The sequence below is a fragment of the Vombatus ursinus genome, unplaced genomic scaffold (assembly GCF_900497805.2).
Source record: "Vombatus ursinus unplaced genomic scaffold, bare-nosed wombat genome assembly UNPS02014946.1, whole genome shotgun sequence".
Classification (NCBI taxonomy): domain Eukaryota; kingdom Metazoa; phylum Chordata; class Mammalia; order Diprotodontia; family Vombatidae; genus Vombatus; species Vombatus ursinus.
The window spans coordinates 1,736,340-1,762,461 of NW_020954724.1; the positions used below are offsets into that span (position 1 = coordinate 1,736,340).

At 35.9% G+C, this 26,122-nt stretch overlaps 1 protein-coding gene across 6 annotated transcripts in view; it reads left to right on the top strand.

Moving 5' to 3' along the window:
* ST7 (suppression of tumorigenicity 7) overlaps positions 1–26,122 on the top strand; it is a 283,519-nt gene that overhangs the window by 57,630 nt on the left and 199,767 nt on the right. The window contains exon 1 of one of the 6 annotated variants that reach the window (XM_027845023.1): positions 8,372–8,422. The exons of the other annotated variants lie outside the window; for them this stretch is intronic. Within the exon in view, the coding sequence (XP_027700824.1) occupies positions 8,401–8,422 (22 nt within the window). The 5' untranslated portion in view covers positions 8,372–8,400. Of the gene's footprint in view, positions 1–8,371; positions 8,423–26,122 lie in introns of those variants that run through there. 6 annotated transcript variants of the gene reach the window in all.

The window sequence follows — 26,122 nt, forward strand, 5'->3', positions numbered from 1 at the left end:
ACCTGGGCAGGGAGGAAGATAATGAGATGTACTTTGTACATGTTGATTTTGAACTGCCTCAGTGACATCCAGGTGATCATGTACAGCAAGGAGTTGGAGAGAAGTTTTGAAAAGGAGTCAGTGAATAAGGAGAGGTTCAAAATCAGGGAAAGAGGGGTTAATTAAAGCAACAAGTTCTGGAGGGGACAGGAAGAGACAGGCTCAAGGAAGGGCGCAAGTGGAGGAATTGGGATTTGTGTTAGAAAAGAAAAAATAAGTCATCTTCAGCTTGGAACAAAGAAGAGGATGGAGGGTAATAATGAGATAATCTGTCATGTGGAATGGGGTAAGAGGGAGTTTTTTTTCAGTGAGGTCTAAGGTAAGGTTATCTTTTGAGAGATAGAGGAATGGTGGTAGTGTAGTGAGCTTGAAGAGAGAAGACATTTGGAACAGCCATTCTAGGGAGTGGGATGGAATTTGTCAAGGAAGAGAAAAAGTGAAGGCTTAGTTGAGATTATATAACCTGTTTTTCGAACATCCAGCCAGTATAGGTGTATCATCAGGCTTAGGGTGTGGAAAGGGAACATACAGGCCAATGAAGCAAGAGAGAGTTATAGATTAGTAGAGGCAGAAGACTTTTTATTGGTGATTGTTGAGGATGCAGGTCAAAGGAATTGAGAAAGTTGATACACTGGGAAGTTGGAAGGAACCTGAGAGATGTTAGTCAACCATTTCCTTTCACAGATGAGAAAAATGAAGTCCAAAGAGGTCATTTGACTTGTTCAGGGTCACACAGTGAGCAGCAGCCAGTGTTTTCAAACCCATGTCATCTGACTCCCATATAATGCTTTTTCTGCTCCATTAGCATTGTATCTTCCAAGATTCCATTTGAAATTTGGTATTTGAAGGGTTATAGCTAAATTTAACTATTAGATTTATTTTTCCTGAAATTTCCTCCATGCAGCCTATAGACTTCCTTGGAAAACTGTAATTAATCTTCCTACTTCAGAAGGGCTACAGAAAGCCTAAATAATGACTGTCATATCTCTGAAGGGTTTTGGTTATTTTTTGTGTTTCTTTAGTTGGTGAATTCATTGTTCATTTTTCTACTTACGATAAAATATTACCTTGAAGGGAATAGAAATACAGATGACAGGAGTGAAGAGAAAAAAAGTAATTTGGTTTCTGGATTGCATTATATGATTTGGGGTGGGGGAAAGAGGAAACACATTTGTATTTTTATTACATAGGCTAATCTTTAAAATAATTTTTCATTCATCGAACTTATACCACAAAACCGAAGGGGCACTCTGGAGTTTAGTAATTTTTTTTTAAAGAGATATATGTGTCCCTTACTATATGGATCTAAATTGATTTCAAAATACTTAGAAATATATCAGATCTCCAAAGACGAAGTCAGATCTATTGGTGCTATTTATTTTTAGGAGTTTATTCCCTTTGCATTTTATGTGTTATTTAATGAATGAGGAAGAAAGCACAGTGTCTATAATATACAGTTCTTATTATAGTTGATTTGAAAAAAATAAATTGTTTGGGGGTATCTTCTCTTTAGCATTCTCTCATTTCACAAGGATAAGCCAAGAGATAGATTTAAAATATCATAATTTGAGTGCGTAAATTGAAAAAAGAAATTTTATAAAACACAATTACAAAGCAGTTATTTGAACTAGCGTATGGCCTCTCACCTAAAAATATGTCTCACTGAAGGCCTTTTTTTTCTACTCACTCTTCTTTTTTTTCTTGATTTTAGAGGTCAGTCACTGTGATATAGGGGGAAGAGTACTGACTGGATTGAGAGTCAGGAGATACCTGGTTTTAAATCCCACCTTTGACAAGTCATTTAACCTTTCTGATCATTAGTTTTCAATTTTATGAAATGAGCTTACGGTAGCAGTAATACCTCACAGGGTTGTTATAAGGGTCAAGTGAGATAAGGTATTTAAAGTACTTTGTAAAGTTTTACTATATAAGATCATTATTTATTGTATTATTTTGTATATACTTAGATGTGAACTTCTTGTCTTACCCTTTAAAATGTAAGCTCCTTGAGGGCAGGGACTAATTAGTCTTTGTATCCTCTGGACCTATTACAATGTCTTGCACCATTGATGCTTAATAAATTGTTGATGATGATGATGATCTTCATCATTTAATGGTAGCTACATATGTGACATATATGTGTAACTCCTATGAATTTACAAAATCAGGTATTTGATTTGGAGTTATTGTATTAAATACAATATTATGACTATTCATTTCAGTTCAATGAATATTTGTGAAACATGAAATACTTATCATGACTTAAGTCAGTTTGTTCCATATCACTTCTGCTATATCTCAAAATCAGTATTGATTTTCTATAGCTGTTGACATGATCTGTGGAAAGGATAGGTTTATATTTGTTTGGGCTTTCCTCCCGTACCTTTTATGTATTTTACATGTTCCCCGCATCTTTTGGATATCTCTAGTGTCTAGCTTTTCAGTGCTGGTGCCTTTGCCACCCTCTCCCCCCGCGCATCATTTTCTTTTCTGTTTTCTTTGCTTTATCATTGTAGCTTGAAAAAATTTGGTTTTTAATTTCCTCATGTAGATATGTAGTTTGATCTGTGCTAGCATCGTTCATAAATAATGGGCTGTGTTCCCAATACAGTGCTGACAGCCATGTTAACTGCCAAATAACTAAAACATCTTTGTATCAGACGGGGAAAGGCAAGTCTGTGACCATAGATTCTCCCTCTCCCCCTTCTGTCCCCATTTCTTCCTTCTCCCCTTCCTTTTCCTTTCTCCCCTCTCCCTGCTGGTCTCCCTTTCTTTTACTGTTATTTCCTCTCACTTCCATACCACTTGAAGGCATTCTCCTTAAGAGGAAATAGGTAGGAAATAAAATCTTTGTAACTGATATTCTGCAATGGACCATTCCTTTTCCATTTTGCAGTTGATGAAAAATAAAGAGAATACAAGATCCCACCCTTTTTATTGTTTGTTGATTATGGAAAAAAAAACATAAGCCAATTTTGATTTGGTAGAACAAAGCCCCACCTTGAAGGCTGTCTTCTAATAATATGTCTCCCATTCATGTATCAGAGTTAAGATTTCTTTAAAGATATAGCAGCATAAATATTCCTCTTCATTGATCTTCTGATAGGAATAACACAGGGAGATGCAAGTTTGCCATTTTGATGGAGGCAATCCAATGCAGAGTCCAGGTTGACAGAATCTTTTTTGATAGCATGGTACTCTAGTTGCTTCTGTTTGTTGATGAAATTATACTGGTTTCACCAAGTACCAGAACAATATAGAACATCCTGGAAGAGATCTGTAATCATTCAAAAGAAGTTGGTCTCTAACCATCTACACAGAAATGATTAGGTAAATGAAGAAGGTCTGTGACCAGATTATGACAAGCAGTTAAATGGATAACCTTTCATGTGTGTGTGTGTGTGTGTGTGTGTGTGTGTGTGTGTATGTGTGTGACAAAGAGACCAAATGGATGACTAGTCCAGCTCGGAATTAAACAGGAAGAGGAGAGTGGACTGGGTTGCTTTCAGGAAATTGCAAGGCTCCTGAAGTGACCCGAGCTTTTCTCAGAAACAGAATCCATCCAAACATTTCATATCATGCTGTGTAGGGCAATGAAATATGGAACACAATAGTCAAATATTTAGGTAATATAATGTTTGGAAACCAAATAAAGCTTCTTTTCTACTGAGATTAAATCAGTATTCTATACAGCATTTTCATTGGAATTATTTAATGTGCTTGTAAGAGATTTTTGTCACTATTTGACCTAGATATATGGCACACCTTATGTCTAGCACTTGTCAACTCCACTAAAGATATATAATATTAAAAAGTAGTACTTTCCAGTATTATACAATTAAACAGCAAAAAGCTGTTTGACAAAGCATACTTTTTCCCACTCATTTGTATAAAGTCAAATAAAATATGTGTAGTTTTAGCCTTCTTTGATGCCCATAGTCTGGGCACTAAATTCTGGACTACAATGGAATCTTCAAGGTGAACTCTTTAGCTCTAAAATGAGAAAAATGAACAGTGCTTTGTTATCTTAAATCATAAGTACGTTACTCTTCCCTAACACCATCTTGATGACTTGGCACTCTAGATTCCTTGTAACATACTTAACAGATACAACTAAGGTACTCCAGTGCCTTACAGTAAAGGGCACAGTAGGTATAATTCTGTGCCTTGGTGGATTATTTTACCTGTGTTGTTACCTCCTTCACTGATGATGTTAAATGAACAAAATCATAAAATCTTAGAACATCCAAATTGGAATGCACCTTAGAGGTTGTCTAGTTTAACCTATACTGGAACTGGAATAATTTTCAATATTAATAGCTGGTATTTATAGAGTTTTAAAAGGTTTATGATTATATTAGATTCAATTCAACATTTATGAAATATTCTATACAAGCAAGTCATTTCATTTTTCTGAACCTCAGTTTCTTTATCTATGAAGAGAGGAGGTTGGATTAGATCAGGTCTACACAACCTGTGGCCCGTGGGCCACTTATGGGGCTGCGGGCATGCCAGAGGATTTCAGGCGGCACGTGAAAAATGTAGAGGATGTTTTCCTCTACATTTTTCTCAGGCTGCCTGAAATCCTTTGGTGGCCGCAGGTTGTGCAGGCCTGGACTAGATGACCTCTAAATTTTCTTCTTAATCTAAACAGACATTCCTGAAAATAATGCGAGGAATCAGGTGCTATAATCCCTCTTGTATATAGACAAGGAAACCGAGTTTCAGAGTTGAATGAAATGCACAGTAAATGTTGGGGGTAGGATTCAAGCTCAGGTCTTGTGACTCTTAAGTTCAGTACTCTTTGAACTTTATTAGGCTATCTCTCATTTTTATGCCATCTCTGTGTGGTCATCTAGCTTCTAATTGAATAACTCCATTGATGTGGAACCTAGCATCTCCTGAAGCAGCCCATTTAAAGTTTAGATAGCCTAATAGTCAGATCTCCATTCTTTCTCATCCTCTATAATTTTTGTGCATATCTTTCCATTAATTCCTCATTGAAAATCTGTCTTAACAGTAGAACTTTTATTATGTATGTGTTATTTACTGGTTTACAGCTCTGGTTGCTAGTATGTTGTCTTTCATTCTTACTCTATGACCTACTCACCTTCTTTTCCAGTTTTACTTATCTTTTGGAATGCCTTTCATGCCTTTCCTCATATGATCACCATCATCAGCAATATCTTGATATACTCCTAACATTCATCTTTCTAATGTTCTTTATATTATTTGCATTTCTAATGTCAAGATTGCGCTATTACATGATTTGCACCCTTATGGTATCACTAGAATATTGGCATTAAAGAAATGGATTTTTTTTAATGACTGAGTAATTATAATCATTGAAAGCCCAATATAATTTTCCAAATAAGATCCAGTCTGCTGCAATTTACTGCATTTACTCAGTTCTGGACTTAGCTCGTTGTCCGTCTTCAGTACCTTTTCGCAATATACGTATTAATGAATTGATTCAAAGGGCTGGTTGTTCTGTTGCATGTCATACTCTCATACGTATTTTACATCAACTTTGTTTTTAAAATTTGGATGATTAGATCATTCTCTTGTATTCCTGAACATTTCATTGAGGAGGCTTGGTATCTTTGCAGGTCATGATGCAATTAGTACACATCATTTGCAAAAAGGAGTATTTGAACAACCTTACCATCAATGAGAAATCCTTCTTATGTTTGAATTTTGCTCATAATACAATATATAGATGATTAGAGCTAGGAGGGATTAGAGATTATTTATTATAATTCTCTCACTTTACAGATAAAAAAATTGAGGCTCAGAGATTAAATGACCTATCCAGGGTTACATGCAGCAAAACTGACAAATACTTTGTGTCATTTATACTTTTCTGCTTTGTATCTCCCTAGAAAACAGATCATTGAACAAAGTTCCGTTTATCATGCTGTCCTCTGTAATTTAAATGTATATGAGAGACAGCTTGTCTTGCAGATAGTTTTCAAGGCTGCCTTTTTTTTTTGAGTTAAGTGGTTTAAAAAAATCAAACTGTAATGGTACAGTACTTAATAAAAGACAATGTGGCTTTCATACAGTGATTATTACATTACAACAATTCTAATGAACATTAGTAAACTAGTTTTAAAGATGAATTGAAGAACTGATCTCCTGTGTAACAACCAAATTTTGTGTGCGTGCGTGTGTGTGTGTGTGTGTGTGTGTGTGTGTGTGTGTGTGGTGGGGAATTTGAAGTTCTTGGACCCACTTTGCTCTTAATCACATGCTTTCAAATTCTTGGCCTTGTCAATGATGTTAATGTCACATGTCAGTCAATGATGTTATGTTCACATGTCAGTTGAAGTGATCATAGAATATTTTAATAATAAATCACAAGTAATTGTGAACATAACTATTACTAACTCATGATCTTTTACAGTAACAGTTTAATTGATAGAAGTCACATATGCTTGCATGAAATGTTTGTGTTTTTCTATCATACATAATAAAATGTTAGTAGAAAAACTGCTCTTGAATGTTTCTGAAGACGTATGAGGCATGGTTTAAGAGGTACAGTATAATTGTGTGCTTTATAATTGGTTCTGATCACAGAGAGTATTTTTTTTTTAAGTTTAGGCATACTAAAACAAACAAAAACTCCTAAAACTTCAAATATTTTTTAAGTTTAGATTGAAAGTCTATTTTCTGAAAAGTCCGAATAGAGTAATTATAGTTAAAATAAACATACATTTCTTGAAGGAATTTATTAGGAAATATTCACAAAACTGTTTTTATACAGCATGCTTACTAAGATTTTTCTTTCTCCAAAAACAGATAGGTTTATTTCTTTTAGAAAATCAGGAAGCCAAGTATCAAAGGAAGCAAGCAGCATTCAAGAGCATGAATACTTTTTTTTGGTTTCTTTTATTAACTGGACCTTTTCCCCTTCTTTTTCAGTACTTTTCTTTTTGCTGTGATGGCAGCTGTGTGGGCTTATTCATTAAGAGCTATTAAAAATACTCTCCCCTTTGACCCTTCTGGATAACTATTCTAGTAGTAGAAGACTCATACTTATGCTTCTTCTGTGTGGCTCTTTTGCATGGTTCCTGAGAATATGGTAACATAGCAAGCTTTTTGTTTGCCAAGTGATTCAAAGTAGTTAATGGCTTCAGCGTCTTTGGTGTATTTGGTGTTAAATATGTATTTTGTATATATATTTTACAGCAATGCATATTACTTATGCGGGCATATATGTAATCCCTTTACATGAGTGAGTTGACCTTGGAAATAGTAATTCTGACAGGCAGGTGAAATGAATAGCTGCATAGTTAGGCAAATGAGGAAGAAGGAATATAGTAGGAAAAAAGGCATTTATCCATCCATCCATCCATCCATCCATCCATTTATCTATCTGTGTTTTGGCTAAAATTTAGCTTTCCATATTTAAATAATAGCTGCATAATTTCTTTTTGTGGTCCCATTTTGAGATTCCCTTTTGATTTGCTGGAAGTTTTTAATTGCTGCTACAATACCGAATGACCAGAATATTTTAGTCATACCTCTAGATATTTGTGTCTGTAACTCTTGAGTTGATAGTCTGTCATACTAAATTTAGAGTCAATAAAGGAGTAATTAGCTTTTCTGAAATAGATGACAATTGTGTGTTTATATATGTTTATATCTCGTATATTTTCATTCCTTCCTGTCACTTGAAAGTTCTATTTGATACATAAAACCAATTTTGCATGATAAATTTCATGGCCAAGTTGCTTTAGAGCATACATTCTTAATTTATAGTAGGGCGATTTCACTCTGTCTGACTGATATCAAAGGATGAAGTTTTTAATAGGAGAGGGAAATATATGTCTGGCTCTTTGTCTTGTGCATTTTGTGACAAAGGAATTCCCATTTGAATTGCTCTGCTCTGTTGAAGCCCCTTCTGAGCCGCTGGTTAACAGCAGCAGTCAGTCTTTGCAGTGTCCTGACGTCATCCAGTGTATGCATAAGCTCTGCTATTGTCTTACTGAGAGAGCCGGGGTTGGGGATTGCAGTATCTGCTGACTGCTGCCACTGCTACCTATTCCTCTCTCACTGCATCACATAAGAGACACATCGGCCTTCTCTTGTCTATTGGATTTAAAAGAGCAGCTCCTGATTTTTTTGGTTCTACAGGAAACCTTTGCTTTTCACTTACATAGGAGAAAACTGAAGCGTGTGAGAGGAGAATCTGGCAGCTGGATACAGCCCGGACTGCATTGTCTGGCTTCATGACCCCTGCTGTGTAGTCATCTCATCTCCTCTCTCTCACACTCACTCATTCTTTCCTCTTTTTTTTTTTTTAAATCTTTCTACTTCCCCCTTTTTTTTTTTAAAGAGCAGCATCTGGGGCCAGCCATGTTTGGCACTGAATCTTCATGTAAGTAAACGTATCCCACTTATTTCCTATTTAGAAGGTTGTTTGGTGTCATGGTTTCATTCATCAGGAGTTTGTGTTCTCTTTGCCTTAGGTCATTAGCAAAAGCTGTGTTTTTTGATCTGTTTACAAAGGAATTGATCCCAGAGAAGTGACTCCTCTTTAACTGGGTGGTGCATCCTTGAAGCTAGAGATGTCAGTATGGTCAAAACCAGGCCTAGGAGAGGGAGGGAGAGAGGGAGGAAGAGGGGAGCCCTAGGATCTAGGCAGTTTCACTTGAATATGTTAATTGATAGAATAAGGTCTGTCAGTGATCCCTATTGTTATATGTTCAGACACGGTTGTGGCGCTCAGATTTGATGTAAATACTTGAAGGATTCAAGAAGAGGGTGCTGGTTATTAGAAAGGAGAGGCTTGAAAAATTTATCTTGAGGGAGAAAGTACTATTGTATTTCTTCCCCTTCTTTTTTTTTTTAATAAAAGAGTAGATGTAATTTTTTAAATAAAAAATGAAATCCATTTTATTTCAGAAAAGTGAGCCATTTTATGTTAGATTTACATGTAATAGCTAAAACAGTGATCCAGCATTTTCTGTATGATTAAACTCATGCAATGAAACCTGCAAACCTTGTACAGTGGGACAGGCTGGATGACAGTATTGTTTTAGAAAGCCTAAACTGATGCTAAAAATGACGTTATACCTAAGTTATCACAAATAAGGTTTATTTAATGATAAATGCAGAATAATAAAATTTGTAAATGTGCTGTACTGCCGTGCAGAGCATTTGAATGACTGCCTCATATTCAAAATGAGGGTGAAGAATTACTTCTGGTCTCAACCTGCAGGCAATTAGAACATTTAAAAATTGAGCAAGGAGCTGCCTTGTTTTGGAGAAGAGGAAAGAGTTGGGCATGTGGTTTTTTCTTGAAAATTTGAGTTGTGACATTGTCCTTAGATTATCAGAGTGAGTATTTTTGCATAGCTCATTTTTTGCCTAGAACAGTAACTTAACAATATTATCTAATAATTCTCAGCTTTTTTCTTTTTTAATGTTTCTTGATTGGCTTTTCTTGTGGGGTTAATTAATCCTGTTGTTTCTTGGTGGCAGCTTTGCTTTCCTTGACAGGGGCACAATGACCCATCAAGGTCAGTAAAGAATAAAAGTGAAATTTAATTTTTGATTATTTGTTTTTATATTTCAGAGGATACTCTTTTTTCCTAATACTTTTATTTACTTTTTGCCATTTGTAAATGATTCCACTTAGAAACATGCTTTTACCAAGGTCTCACTAGTCAGTGACTAAGATCTTCCAATTCCTTCTTAGTCAAGGAATTCTGCTTGTTCAGGTGTACAAATACAGGCATAAATATAGACACACACACACACAGAGGAAATTTGAGTTTTATACAAATGAAGCTGTCTGATAGGCTTTGGATTCTTAGACTGGTTGCTCTAATATTGTTTGGCTAAGTATATCACAAAGGAGCAGCTTCTTAATCTTTTGAACAGAATTTTACCCATGTGCTATCTGGTTTGTCTGAAGATTGTGGGTTGCTTTTGGTCTCCATGGCTACCACCAGATCATTGAATCATAAGGGGGGGGTGGGGTGGGAAGGAAGGGCTCTAGAAAATACTTGTCTTGCTCTATAACAGCTTTTTTTTTTTTCTTAATCTTGTTGAACGGTAGGGTTAGAGTCAAACCAGGAGGGCAAGCCAGTTAGGTCCCTAGTCAAAACTATCCATGAACAGCCTTAGCTCAGAGCAGGGTAGGTGCATTAAAAGCTTAAATTCAAACGAAGGTCAAGTCTTTTATCTTGTCTATTGGCATTTATTTTGTTTTTGTTGTATATGCATATATCTGGGGAGCTTTACTCTCTTCTTGTATCTATATTTATATTAGGGGTTGAAGCTACCAAAAGCTAATTTGTCATTTGGAATTCTTCGAAGTATAAGGAATCAAGTTTGTTATCTCTGATAGAATTACTATATTTTCCTCATCTGGCACAGTGTTGGGCACCATATTTTGTGTTGTGAAAGGCTGAGTTGTTCTTACTCACCTTAAAAGTAGATTGTCACTCTTTTTTTTTTTTTTTTGGTAGATTATTACTCTTAACCTTGACATTTTGCCATGGTCTATTATACTTCTTTTAACAAATATTAGTTATCTGAAGAAGTATCTTTTTTTTTCTTTAGGGATATCTTTTGTTCTTTGTTTCTTTCTCAAAGAAATCATCTTTTAAAAATTGTCCATTGTCCACATGCTGGACTAGGCTGTTTTTTTTTATGTTTTAGGCCTTTGAGGTCAGCAATTTACAGCCTCTCCTAGGTGTCATATTACACAATGTTGTATCCTACTAAAACTATACTGCTTGATTCCTTAAGCTGCTTATTAAAAGTACCTGAAAGTGATTAAAAGATAACTGACAGAAACAGTCTTTACAGCTCTCCTAAGAGAAGGATGTCCACGCTTGTTAATGTTAAGAACGTTAATAATGCCTGCACTTGCTTTCCAGACTGTTACTGATTTCTTTTTAACAAAGAAATGGTGACCAGAATGTTGAACTGAGGGGAGATCTTCATGAACTGTAGAAGAACCAGTCTGACTCTAACAAGAGATGATGGATCTAAATTCTTACAGCTCATGAGTTCTTTGCCATTCACATGGTAGTGTATACTATCCGTAGCACTTTGAACAATGCCTTCAGAATAGCAGGAATCTTTAAGTGTTTAAAGTTTTTTAAACTTAAACTTTTTAAAGTTTAAAGTGTTTGTTGGGAAATGAATTTGGACTTAACAGATAATCTTAGTTGGAGCAGTACAGCTGCATTGTGTGTTTATCCTTTGAGGAAGAAAACAGAATTTCTGTAACCTTTCCTGAAACTAATTTGCATTGTTTGATATTTTCTTAGTGTTCATGCAAATCTGTTTTCTCATCTGTAAAATGGGGGCTATAGGACCAACACCCTCTGTGCTTGCAAAATGTGAAAGGAGAATTTCTGTAGGCAGAGTATTTTGAGTTCTTCTGGGAGAAGTACACTGACATAAAGTATTATTTTTAGTTTCCAAAAAACATATTTTGGGACCAAAGGTTGATTTGACAGTATTTTTAAACTTAATATTCCGAATTGGTAATTTGAAGAGCCCAAAGACCTTAAAAATGATGTAGGTAAAAAGCAAGTTATTATCTATTCTAGATATGTTGGCAGGGAAGATTGACCCTATCCTGTATTTACTACAGCAGACATCTGGTTACACCCTGATAAAGCATAGCAACCTGATAAAGGCAGAGATTCTCTAAAAAGTAAATACTTCAAGCAAGATTAAATTCTATTCAATTAGTATTTATTGGACTTTATCCTCCCTGGTACTGAAGTCACTCCCTAGTGGTTAACTCTCCAGGTCATTAGGGTACCATTTAAAGTGTCATTGTAGCAGTAATTGTACCCTGATGGCTAGAAAGTGTTAATGGGCTTTCCTGAGCACATGACCTGCTAATTAGACTGACGTAGGCATTGGCTAGTGAGCAGATTTGTCCAGAGTAGAGGGAGACTTGGGGGCCATCTCTGTGGGGATGGGGCAGGCACAGGCACCTAACACCCTCAGCATTTTATACTGGTTAAATCAGATTAAAATGCCCATCCAGGATATTGAAGAGGAAAAGAAATAACAGAAGGGACAACCTGAAGGATATGTGTGGAAGGGAAGTGAGTTTTTGGATGGGAGGGGAAAGGGAAGAAGATATGTTTTTATTTATTTAAAAGTATCAAAGAAAGGAAATATATTTTTAAAAGTAATAGAAAAGAGCAGCTGGCAAAAACACCTCAACTCACCTCTTCTCTCAAGGAGTTCTCTGTTATTGTTGCTCCTCCCCAGTTTCTATACCCCAGGGAATGGTGTGTGGGTGAGAGTCTAAATGCCTGCCTTTTTATTAGATACAGGAGGACTCTCTCGGCAAGTGGTCCTGGCCAATTTTAGATGTCACTTTTGTTTTAATGTATGACAGAAACAGAGGAAGAAAAACACAATATGATACTTTGAACTAAGAAATGTGAGTTCCTGATAATATGTGGTAGTATGCTTTTTATGTAAAAAAAAAAAAAAGTATTACAAAATCATGAGCCACTTATATGGAAGACAACCAAGTGTGTCTACTGTAGCAAAAGATAGACCAACACGTAAATTTGATAATTTAAGAATGTCAGACTTCCCTTTTATGTGTAGTTCAGAGTCACTCTTTTCAGCTGATATATTATTTTTAAGCTTAGCATTTTGTTTTTAAAATTATAGTTTTAAATTGGTAAAAAAAAATGAACGATGAGAATTATTTTGCTCAGATATCTCTAGTCATATCTGGCATACTTGGCCATCTATATATGGGTTGAAATAATTTCAGCAAATTCTGACACTCATACTATCAAAAAGTTAAGCATTTCAGTTTTCCACTTTTCCCTTTTATGATTTCTTTGTTATAGGAAGCTTATTAGTTTAAGAACTAGCTATTTTCTTCCTGTCTTTAGCTGAGTCTCTCTAGTAGAAGTAGATTTTTAGAAATATAATTTTTAGATTAAAATAACAAAATATATCTAAATTCCCTTAGGTAGCCATGCATTTAAAAGGAAACTTTATCATATTTGTTCACCTTTAGAGCAACAGAGGAACTGATGCTGTTAACTTCCTGAATATTGAAAAAGCAGCATGGCTCACAAGGATTTAGATTGTGACAAGCTCACATGCTCAGCTCACTTGGTAACCTAAAGCTCATGTTCCATTTTTGACTCATATTGCTGTATCATCTTTTCTCTCCTTCTGACAACATGAGGTTCTGGTGTTAAACTTCTGTTTGGATTTCTTGGGTGTTGATTGTTCACATCGTAACTTTTAATACTTTTGAATTTAAAAATAAACTTAAAGAGGAGGAAAATTCATTCATATTTATATTTGTAGATCCATTTTAGTAATATAAAACATGGACTAAAAAATTCCATTTATTTCTAAAATTTCCACCATTATTTTCCTTTCTAATTTTCCCTCTTATGATTGGTCAAATAAGTGTTAGTCTACATTCTGTCTGGCAAGATTATAAATGGGTTTAGTGATCTGTTGTTTGCACTGTCACAATGACTAGATTCATATCCTGTGTAACTGTGGGGATTCTATGGGGAAAATAACCATATATGGAAACTTTCCCCATAGACTCTCCCCTGGGTAATTATACAGGATGTGAATCGGTTCCATTGTTATTAGGGATTCCTAGCCAGAAAAGGCTCTGATTATTTGTAGTTTGATTTTAAAACATTATATTAATTTCATTAAATAAATATGTACATATATTATTATTATTATTATAATATTCTGAACATATGGTGGGACCTAGTATGGGACACTAGAAAATGTAATGTGAGATAATTTGGATATCTTCTTCCTAGTAAGAGGAATCCTACTATCTTAGAATTACAAAAAATAGTTCATATTTACATAAATATAGCTTATCTACTATAGTTTCTTTATAATTTAAATAATCCTCAGATTAAGCTAGTTTTTAAAAACTTGTCATAGGGACCCTGTTTGCTTGACTTGAATAGAAAATTGTAAAACTGTTCCTTTAGAAGATTTTTTTCCCGTTATTTTTTTATTGCATTTTGCTTTTCCTAGACTACTAGAAGTTAATAGACTGATAATCATAATAAACCAATATCCAAAGGTAATTTTTAAAGACTTGTTCATGTACATATGTTAAGAATACAGTTTCCTGCTAGGGAAATGAAATATCTTTATTATAAACTGTAAATTTTCTGACTTGATGATAAGTTCTAATTCATATGAAGCATAGCCTTATTGATAGGCTTTCAAATGAACAAATTAGTAAGATGATCCAAAAGAGACCTCTCCTTCCCAACCCCCAAACCGTCCCCTCTTTCCAACTTCCATATAACTGTTGAAGGCATCATCATTTTCCCAGTCACCCAGGCTGCCCATCCTCACTAGTATTCAGTCTGTTCTGTAATCTTGTAGTTTCTATCTACTTATCTTATATCTTTATCTCTATTTCTATCTTTTGTCTATCTATGACTCTCGTCTATATCTATATTTATGTCTATCTCTATCTCTCACCTTCTCTGCACTGCCATAGCTACCACCTTTCTTCATGCCCCCATTACTTCTCACTTGGCATATTGCAAAAGCCTCTTAGTTGGTCACCCTGCTTCAAGCCTCTCTCAGCTTCAGTCCAATTCCACACCCAGCTGCCAGGGTGACATTTTTTTAAAGAGCAGGTCTGACCATATCACCCTCAACTCAGTGAGCTCCAGTGACTTCCTGTTGCCTTGAGGATCAAATAGAAACTCTTTTATTTGGCTTTTAAAACTCTTCACAATCCAGTCCCTTCCTGCCTTTCCAGACTTCTTTTCCTCCTTCATGTGTTTGGCAGTCCTCCGGCATTGGCCTGTTTGCGCTGGATGCTCACTCCATCAATTATATCTATGCCTTTGCTCAGTGTTTCTCATACCTGTAATATTCTTTTCACTCACCTCTGTAGCTTAGTTTCCCTGACTTAGTTTCCCCTTGAAAATTCTGCACAAATTCCACCTATAAGCCTTTCCCAACCTCCCTAGCTGCTAATGCCTCCCGTCCTCTCAGAGTGCCTTCTTTGTACACTCATACAGCTTGTCTATGTTTAGTTATTCACATGTTGTCTCCCCCATTCTAACGGGAGCTTCTTAAGGGCAAGAACTGTTTTTATCTTTCTTTGTATCCCCAGCACTTAGCATATTGCCTGGCACACCAAAAATGTTTAATAAATTCTTCTTAACTGATTGATAATGGCCTTAACATGACTTGACTAATGTGACTAAGAACATTGGAAGCTGGTCCCTAGAATGATTAATCAAATCTTTTTAGGGGAAAAAATGGATAATCTCAATGGCTAATTTAAATATGGGAACTCCTAGAAAGGATTAGCAAAATTTATAGGCATTAGAGCAGGAAAGGACCTTAGAGATCATTTAATGAAGAAGGTTTTAAATTGGGGTGGATAGATTTCAGGGGGTTCTGTGAACTTGACTGGGAAAAAAAGATTTTATCTCTTTTCAGGGAAAAAGGAACATATTTTTACAAACTTCTAACCTAAATTTAGCATTTCCTTCAATTATGAATTTTAAAAAAACTGTTATTCTGAGAAGGGGTCTATAGACTTCACCAGACTGCCAAAGGGGGGACCATAACACAAAAAAGATTAAGGATGCCTGATTTAATTTTATCAAAAAGGTAGCCCAGATAATGGGAAATGACTTTTTCCAAGTTTACATAACAATAAATATTAAGTAGTTTGAGGATTTGAATCCAAGTCTCTCAAAGGATGACAAATCCAGTGTACTTTTAAACTCTGCTTTGCATCAGTGATGCATAATCATCTTCATATGATTATGTATAATGTGTTTTCCAAGCAGTGGAAAGGAGAAAAAGGATGACATTTTTACCTTTGTGGAAAAGAAAAAAAAACATTTCAACCCTTGTCAGAGAATTTACTTTCATGTAATCTTATTGTGGCTCCTTGAAAACTTGACCCTTCATATTGACTTATACGAGTAAACCTTTATCTGCATATATATCCAACGGATAAAAACTATGTTGGTATCCAGCTGTGAAATACCAGAAGAGTAATTAATTAGGAGACAGGCATCTAATAATATGGTTCCCTGGGACTGGTAGAGATTTAAAAAAATATATTCAAAGAGGAAAGTGGTCACTAGGTGCTTTTCAGGAATCTATACCTTGTATTTTCCTGTTAGGTTGCTCGGTTAATTGAAACTTCAGGATACAGTTCTTAATATTTACATTGACAATTAACTCTGCCATTCTGTGATGTTTTCCTTACCCACTAACTGCCTGAACTGGTTTCCTTTTCCTCTCCAGCCATGTTGAGGCATACTTAAAAGCACACCAATGCTCAGATGCTTAGTCACACAGCCATAGCTGGCTTTGGGCTCTCTCCATTAGGTAAAAGTCAGCTCTAAGTTCTCTTTGCCATCATATACATGTGTTTAATCTATATCCCAGCTCCCTTTTAAGTTTCACAATGTCAGGGGCAAAAGCTATTATTTTGTCGTAGGTTCTTCTACTGATCTGAGTAGAACCCATGATAGTGCCCTTCACACCGGAAGTACTTATTAAATTCCTGTTCATTTGTAACTGGGGTTTCTAGTCATCAGATTTTGTTGAGATCAACTTTGTTGATATTTTTTGTTAATATTTCTGTTTCTGATATTTTGTCGATTTCTGTTTCCTTTGATTGAGGGTCTAGCGTTACAGAATATGTATATCTAGCTAAGAATGTTTGCATCTCTTTATTCAGTGACGGATAATGATTGTATGACTAGACCTATAAATACATTTGCAAATTATTGTTTACATTTTTTAAAAAAAGGATTGGCTTAAATCTTAATGTCTAATTAAATAATTTACTGAGATGAAGTTTAATAGGGACAAATGTTATTAATAAATGCCTTTTGACTGACTAAAAATACCCAGATAATTTTGTGAGTAGCAGTCTTGATAGTTTAGTGGATTAGAAAGTGTGCTAGAATTGATGTCAGAAGACTGAGGTTCAGGCTTGGACAAAATATTTGATCTCTTTGGCCTCCGTTCCCTTTTCTGTAAGGATAACCTTTTCAACTTCACATCCTATGAGTTAGTATATGCCCACGTGGAATGTATTAGCTCCCTTGCTCCTGAAGTGCTAGTGTATTTTTCAGACTTTTTCCCCATGTTTTGAGGTCCCACCATTCTGGGTCTTTGCTGGTTTTGCATGGCTGAAGTTCAGGAACTGATGTTGACGTTAGTAACTGTATGGCCTTGGGTAAATCACTTTTTCCTTTGATCCTCAGTTTCCTCATCTTCAAATGAGGAGGTTGAGCTCAATGATCTCACGAATTCCCTTCCTATGGACTTGATTACTGGATGTTAATTATAAAACATAGTTCCTGGATAGTAATGGCAAAAATCTCTCTGAGGGGACCTTCCTATCTCTTTAACAACCTAGTGTTTCCATTCCCAGATTTTCTTGTGCTTTTCTAGAGCTCCTAAATCCAGGTTTTTTTTGTTTGTTTGTGTTTTGCTTATTTTTGGTGAGGCAGTCAGGGTTAAGTGAGTTGCCCAGGGTCATATAGCTAGTAAGTGTCAAGTGTCTGAGGCCAGATTTGAACTCAGATCCTCTTGACTCCAAGGACAGAGCTCTATCCACTTCATCACCTAGGTGCCCCCTAAATCCAGTTTTGATCTCTCTCCAAAAAAAGCAGTGAAATTTCAATTTTTCTTTCATTCAGATGAGCCACTTCCTTTCAGAGCTGACCAGTTCTTAACAGGCAATCACAAATATAAATGAATGAATTTAAGCCTAGATGCCGTATAGAGTGTTTCAGTTTATTTTTGTCATTATCTTTTAGTCCACTGGTGTTAGCATCTTCTTTAGTTTAGCTTAGGAGGATTGTAGCATCAAAATTAGAAATTTCTCAGCGATATTTTGCTTTATTCCCCCTAAATGTGTACTCTTAATTTTAGTAACCATTTACACGGACGAAGGGTAGGAACAAGGCTAAGTTACAGCTGTAGTTGGCTCTATATTAAATGTTTCATAGTGAATTACTGTGAAAATGAGACGTTTTCATTTATTCTGCCTTTTTAGAGAAATTTGTTAAGCAAAGAAAGGAGAAAGGGCAAGGATACTTAAGTGACAATTATGACTTTTCCCTGGCCTGCCACATAGTGAATTTCTTTCAGAGTTTGATTAACTCTTTTATATTTTAAACAATAGAATGACAGAGTCATAGGATTTAGAACTGCAAAAGGCTTTAGTCCAACCTTGTCATTTTAGTTCAGGAAATTGACCTAGAAAGGTGAACTAACTTATCCAAGATGACATGGGTATTCAGTAGCAGATCTGGGATTCAACCCTAGGCCCTTTGACTTCAAAACCAGTGCTTTAGGAGTTACACCATAATCATTGTCTTAGGTGACATTTGTTATAATAGATAAATATATTATAGCCCATTAAGGTTTGCAAAGTGCTTTTACATTTTATCCTCACAACAACTTTGAGAGTTGGGTGCTGTTATTATCCTTATTTTATAGGTGAGGAAACTGAGGCAGGAAAAAGTTGTGACTTGAGCAGAGTCACCTAGCTAGTAAGTGTCTGAAGTGGATTTTGAACTCAGATCTTCCTGACTCTAGGCCCAATACGCTATTCACTGCACCACCTAGCTGTCTAGTTTATATAGTTCTTTAAGTAATTTGCCTAAAGAGCCTTACATAATTATTTCATTTGTTACTCAAAGTAACCTTGTAACAGGTATTCCTGTTTCCATTTTGGTTGGTCATTCAGTCAGTAATCATTTATTAAGTATTTACTGTGGGCCAGGAACTGTACTAAGGGCTAGAGATAGAAAGAGAGACAGAAACAGCCTTTGTTGTCAAGGAGCTCACATCTAATGGGGGAGATGCTGTGTAAATCACTAGGTACTAAAAGTCATCTCTGCAGTAGATGAAAGGCTGTCTGAGAGGGGAAGGAAGGCATTGGGTGCTTAGGAAACTGAGGCAACATAGATGAGAGGCAGAGCACTGTGGACTCAAGGGGCAGCTAGTGCAGATACACAGCAGGAATGGTAGTGTCTCATGTGAGGAACAGAAAATAGGTCAGGGCTACTGATTTATAGAATAAATGGAGGGGAGCCAAGGATAAGAAAATTGGAAAGGAAGGAAGGGGACAAATTATGAAGAGCTTTAAATGCCAGACAGAAGAGTCTCTGTTTGATCCTAGAGGTTATGCGGATCCCCTGGAGCTCACAGAACAGAGACCCACATGGTCGTCCCTGCACTTGAGAGAAATCACCTTGGCAGCTGAGAAAGGTTTGGAGTGGGAAGATTGGAGAGAGGGGGTCATCGAGTCCATACAGGTTTAGCCAGTAAGAGGACATAGAGGATAACTGTGGCAGATGGGAGGACCACATGATGTGTTGTTTTTTTTTTTTTTTGTTGTTGGGGTTTTTTTTGTTCTTTTTTTAAGGATTGGGGAGACACATGGCTGTGTTTGCAGGCAGCAGAGTACTAAATTTCAGAAAGGTCAAGAGACCTGGCTATGCTTACATAGCTAATTTCAGAGCTGGGGCATTGAGAAGCCAGAAGACCCAAGTTTGAATGTAGGCTATGCTGCTGCAGTAACAGCTTGTCTTTGGACAAGTCACAGCTTCTCTGAACCTCAGTTTCCTTATTTCTAAAATTGGATTCTAAGGATTCTGTCTAACTTCCTGGGTATGTTGGAAACCTTAAAGCTAAGTGCTATAAAGTTTGTCCATTTGGTGGAGTGACCCCATTTGCTAAAATCGCCGAAACTTTCCTCAGTTTGGGGAAGAAAAGTAGTAACATTGCTGGCTTTAGCAATACTGGCAGTAAAAGTGGAGGGAGCAGCTTTGCTCTGAACAGCTGCCATCGCTGCCGCATGGGTAGCCAGAGTAATTTCCCAAGCAGATTAGGTTTTTCAATTTTCTCCTAAACATTGGTATTTTTATGATGGTGATTAGAGGGATTTGGCATTTGGGAATTAGGTCCCCTGACCTTGTATTTTTGTATTAAAATACAGGACATTGAATTTTTATATCACACCTTTAATGAACTCTGCTATCACAAAAGCTTCCCAAGGAGAGCCAATTTCAAACTAAAGAGAAAAAGGTTTTATGATGGCATTTAAACAGAGAAAGTGATTCATATGTTCTAAGGGCAGAATAGTGCTAGGTACTCAGAGGTTGTCCAGAAAGATTTTGCCCTAAATAATCAGTGGACATTTTCTTTGTGAATTCCTATTGGATTGTGTAAGCCTCTTCTAGGTAAAATCTAATCTGGGAGAGGAAGAATACATTAGTAACATTTTCAGTCTTCATGAATATTTAGTATAAAAATTGCATTTTACACATAATACTCTGTGTATTATACTTAATTTAAAATATTTTTATGTTGCTGTATTATATTTAAATTCCCTAAGGCCTCTTAATCACTGCTTATGATTCTGACTTCATGGAGAAATTATTCAAATTATATTAAAAAATTTTTATAACAAATAACATCATATTAAACTATATATAATTAGTTTTGGGTACAGTTTGCAACCAATATTTTATGTTGTAGTTTCTCTTGTGTTGACCTAGCACTTAAAATCCCTTCATTTAATAGTACACTGACTTTTTAGGAAATAATTGATCACTGTTAGTGGATATTTATTTTATATACAAGTGAAATAGATCTAGTCTATAAAATATTTAATTTAAAAAACAGTTACTTCAAACCATTATTTTGTATCATCTCTGGTAGGTTTTCAAATAGAAACTCCTAGGCATTTAGATTCTCTCCTTACTCAGAACACACTGGTTAGGTCTATAGACCAACCACATGGATTGTCAAGGTGAAAAATGGGCCCTAATGTAGATGCAGCTTTAAGGAACAAATGTAGCTGATGAATTAAATGATTAGATACTATTACCTTGAATGAAATTTATAACAAAGCCAAGAATGTATGATGTACTTTTGTTTTAGACAATTGTCTTATTTACCTTAAGGCCTCTTCATTGCTAAGTTGCCATATCCAAGCAAATGATAAAAGAAGCATTTCTGTTATTAGGTAAAGAGGACTACAGAGAATGAAACTGAATCCTGTCAGTACACTTTCACACATAGATCTCATTTCCAGCAATGAGAAATCACTTTTGGTAACTACATTAACTTTTTTAGCTTATTAGAATCCATTTTGTAATATACTTTGTGCATTGCAATGAATGACTGCACCACCGATGGTACAAAAGTATCCATATGTTTTTAAAAAATGAGGAAACATTTATACCTGAGAGAATGATGGGGTTTAATTTTCAAAATCTATCTTTGTGTAGTTGTCAGTATATATAAACAACCTCCCTCACTAGTAACCCATTTTGGGAAAGAGTTTTAATTAGAAACTTTCATAAGCATTTACTTACAGTTTTCTTTTTGAAAAGGAAATGGTTATTTTAGAATGTGATGAAAATGAAGAAAACCTATCCCCTTTTGAGTGTTTATGTGTGTATATATGTATATGTAATACAAACACACATATATGTATATATATGTATATATATATACACATATGCATATGTGTATATATTTTTCATCTGTGGTTGGTTAAAAGTTAATTGTAATAATAAATTCTAACCCAGGTAATAGAGTTGATGCTTTCATAGATAAAGTTGTATGGCACTGCTCTGTGTCTCTTTACGACCCCCCCACCCCAAGCCAAGGTAGCCATTTTGTATATGTATGCCATTGGTCACAAGAGATATTATAGTTAATTATAGTTGAAAGATCAGGATAATTCTTTAATGGGAAGAGGATAAATCCTCCAAATCTCATGGGGGCTCATTAATACCATCTTTACGTATGAATGATCTCACATTATATGGATTTTACCTTTTGGCAGCCAATAGTTGAATTAACTTCACTTGAGTAGTAGGGACGTAACCAGCCTAGGTAGCCCCGGTTTTTTTCAAAATCAAGGTATGTATGTATGTGTTCATCTTATGAGAACAGTAGAGCAGTTTGGTTGAATATGTGTGTTCTGATTCATTTGGTTCTGTTCTTAGTACCTTCAGGTGACTGGTCACTAAGATTTTGAGGGGGAACTGATAGGAAAAGACACTAACTCTCTTTGGTCAATTATACATTTCTTATTTTCTTTAAATGAAAAAGTGCAGAGGTCTTACGACTCTTTGAAAGAGTCCTGGAATTGGAACTAAAAGGCCTGAGTTCCATCCATTACAGGTTTTATTGCTTACTGGCCATGTGGGCAAATCATTTACCTTCTGTGAGCCTCAGTTTTCTCATCTGTAAAATAAGGATAATAATACTTTTATTACCTACCATAAAGGGCTTTGGTGAGGAAGGCACTCTATAAACTATAAAGCCTTATATAAATGTCAAACATTTGAATTTAAATTTAAAATTACATTGTATTAAATTACACATTTATATTTTGTAACACCCATAGAATCTCCTTCACAGAATTTTATTGTTCATTAAGCATTATTAATTTGTTTTTTGTTTTTTTCCATTGTTTGTTTATTTGCTTTTAAGCTATAATTCATTAGCCATTTCAAGATTGAATGAGGCTTGGCATCAGCAAGACAGATTTTCTGGAATGTTGAGGGAATTCTCTGGGGAACAGACGTCAGGAGCTTAATCTGCCTTGTGATATGTATTCCCTGAACCCATGCAGTAGAGTATATGAAATATGTATGCAAGAGCATTAGCTGATTTCTTTTCAGTGGCACAGAGATGTACGTCATCCTAAGAGGCAAGATTGAGCTTTTAGTATATAATAATTTTTCTACACTGAGAAGAGAGTGTAATTTTAGTAGATGTGCAGACGGATTGATTATGAATTTTGCTGCTGCTGTTAGAGTATTCTGCTTTATCCCTTCAGTGAATCTTGTAGGAATCAGCTATACTAAGGGATGAACCAAAGCCCAGAAAGCCTGTTCTAGTCATTAAGTCAGTCAGAACTACATGATAGGTGTGGTAACCTTCAAAAATATAGTTAGCAAAGAACAGATAAGTTAAAAGAACTTACTGATAGAAAAAGAAAATCTTGACATATGTTCAGTTCTGATAGAAATGAATTCTTTTTAAAAATGGATTTTTATTGATATATTTTGTTTTTATATTACCTACGATTCCCTTGTATTTGCTCCATTTGTCCACCCTTGCAGAAAGCTGTCTTAGAACAAAAAAAATTAATGAAAAAGGAAAAAAGAATCAGGAAAACTAGTCAATATATCAGAAAAGTCCAGTGTTATATGTAATGTTCCACACATGCTGACCCTTTCTCCAACTTCTGCAGAAGAGTGTCTTTTCTAATGTCTTTTTGGAGGACCAAGTGTTTACAAAATTCTCTTTCATGTATTTTGTTGGTCTTTCCATTTTCATTTTTGTGGTCATTGTATATATTCTTTTTCTGTTTATTTCCCTCTACAAGAATTCATTTTAGTCTTTTCATGCTTCTCTGTATTGATCATGTTTGTCATTCCCTAATCAATGGGCACCATCTTTTTTTTTTTTTTTTGGTTCTTTGCTTCCACAGAGAGTGCTGCTGTGAGTATTTTGTTATGTCTGGAGAATTTCTTTTTGTCACTGACTCCCTTTGGTGGGGGAGTATATCCTTAGGAATGAAGTCTCTAAGTCAAAAGGTATGGAATTGACATTTTAGTCATTTTATTTGCATAATTCCAAATTGCTTTGGAGAATGTTTATATCAATTCACAGCTTCACTACCTTCTCCAAAACCCTCTGCAGTCTGGCTTCTGACTTTATCACTTAATTGAAACTGCCCTGTCCAAAATTACCAATGATCTCTTTTTGAATTTTATTTTCATTTCCAAGTCCTCTTCCTCCTTCCTCTCCTCCCTCACCCATTGAAAACCCTTTTCCCTCTTATTTTCCCAATATTCTTCCCTCCTTTAGCCAGTTCATGTGAGAGTGAGACTCACTTCATCTACTCCCCCTGCTTGGCCCTCCTTGTATAAATTCCTTTTGCACACTTATTTTAAGTGAGGTAATTTTCCTAATTTTCTTCCTTTCCTTTCCCCCATCTCACTAATTACCTCTTCCCCACTCTTTCCATTCTTTTTGAGATCATCAAAACATAATAGAATCACTCCTTGGCCCTCTGTCTAAGTAGACTCCCTCTGTGACTCCTGAAGATTATAGAATGCTGAATAGCTTGGTATACGTATCAGTCTCCCAGTATAAGAATGTAAAGAGTTTATCCTCATTTAATCCATTGTGATTTCTCAGTCATAATTACCTTTTTATGCCTCTCTCTAGTCTTGTGTTTGAATGTCATATTTTCCATTTATTTCTGGTCTTTTCATTAGGAGTGTTTGGAAGCACTCCATTCATTAAAGGTCCATTTCCCCCCAGTAGGATTATACTCGGTTTTGCTGGGTGTGTTTTTCTTGGTCTTAAGCCTGGATCCTTTGCTTTGTGGAATATCATACCCAACTCTCTGTCTCTATTCCTTCATGACGGTGGCTGCTAAATCTTGTGTGATCCTGACTGTAGTTCTTCAGTACTTGAATTCTTTGTTTTTGGCTATTTCCAGTATTTTTTTTTTTCCTTAACCTAGGCGCTCTAGCTGTTGGCTACAGTATACCTGGGAGTTTTCATTTTCGGATTTCTTTCAGGAAGTAACTGGTGGATTCTTTCATTTTCTGTTTCACTAGCTGGTTCTAAGATATCCAGGTAGTTTTCTTTTATGATTTCTTGGAATATGATGTCTAGGCTCTTTTGTTTTTTGTTCATGTCCTTTAGGTATTCTAGTGATTCTTAAATTATCTTCCTTTGATCTGTTTTCTAGGTTGGTTGTTTTTCCTATGAGGTACTTCACATTTTCTTCTATTTTTCAGTCTTTGTATGTATTGATGTCAATTCTAATCTTCAAGGAGCTGCTTTCTTCAGTAAGATCTTGTACCTATTTTTCTAAGCTGTTAATTCTCTTTTCATATTGTTCTTTCCTAGCTCTTGCTTCTTTTCCCATTTTTTCCCTCCACTGCTCTCATATAGTTTTAAACATTTTTTTAGTTTTTTTTTTTAATACTTTCATTAACTCTCCTAAGAATTCTTGTTGGGTTTGTATACAAGTTGCATTTTTCTTTGAGGCTTTGCTTGTAGGTTTTTCAAGTCATTGTTTTCTGTGTTTGTGTCTTGAGCTTCCCTGTCACTGTAATAGCCTTTTATTGTGGAGGTACTTTTTTCATCTGAACATTTTTCCAGCCTACTTCTTAGCTTTGGAATTTGTGTTAGTTCTGAGCTTTGCATACTTCTTTGGCTGTGTGGTCTTCTTATGTCCTTCTGCTGCTTTCACAGCTCAGACTGGGTGCCTGTAAGCTTTTGGTGTCCCAAAGTGTTATGGTCTTCCCTCTAGGTTTTCAGGACACCACTTTCCTGATTCTCGTCCTACCTGTTATAGCATTCTTCTTAATCTTTTTTGCTAGATCTCTTTCAGGTCACTCCCATTAATATTGGGTGTTCCACAGGGCTCTGTCTGGGGCCCTCTTTCTGTACGACCTGGTGATCTCAAGAGCTCCCATGGATTTGAGTATCTTCTCTATTGATGATTCCCAAATCTGCCTATCCATCCCTAACTTCTCGCTTACAAAAAGTCTTGTGTCTTCAGCTGCCTTTCAGACTTCTTGAAGTGGATGTCCAATAGATCTCTTAAATTCAGCATGTTCAAAACTGAACTCAGATCTTTATCCTGAAACCGTCCTTCCTTCCAAACTTCCATGTTACTGTTGAGGTCCCACCATCTACTCAGTTCCCTGTGTTCACAGCTTGGGTGTAATCCTTGCCTCCTCACTGTCTCATCACCTATCTCCACCTTCCATATCTAGTCTGTTGCCAAGACCTGTTGATTTCACCTTTGCCACATCTCTCAACTACTGCCCCTTTACTCCTCTGATACAGCTGTCATTCTAGTGCAGGCCTTGTATTATCTCACTCCTGGACAATTGTAATAGCCTGCTGGCAGATCTCTCTGTCATGAGTCTTTCTCTCTTGTCCATCCTTCATTCAGTTACTAAAGAGAGTCACCACCCTAATCAATAAACTCCAGTGGCTCTCTATCACCTTGAGG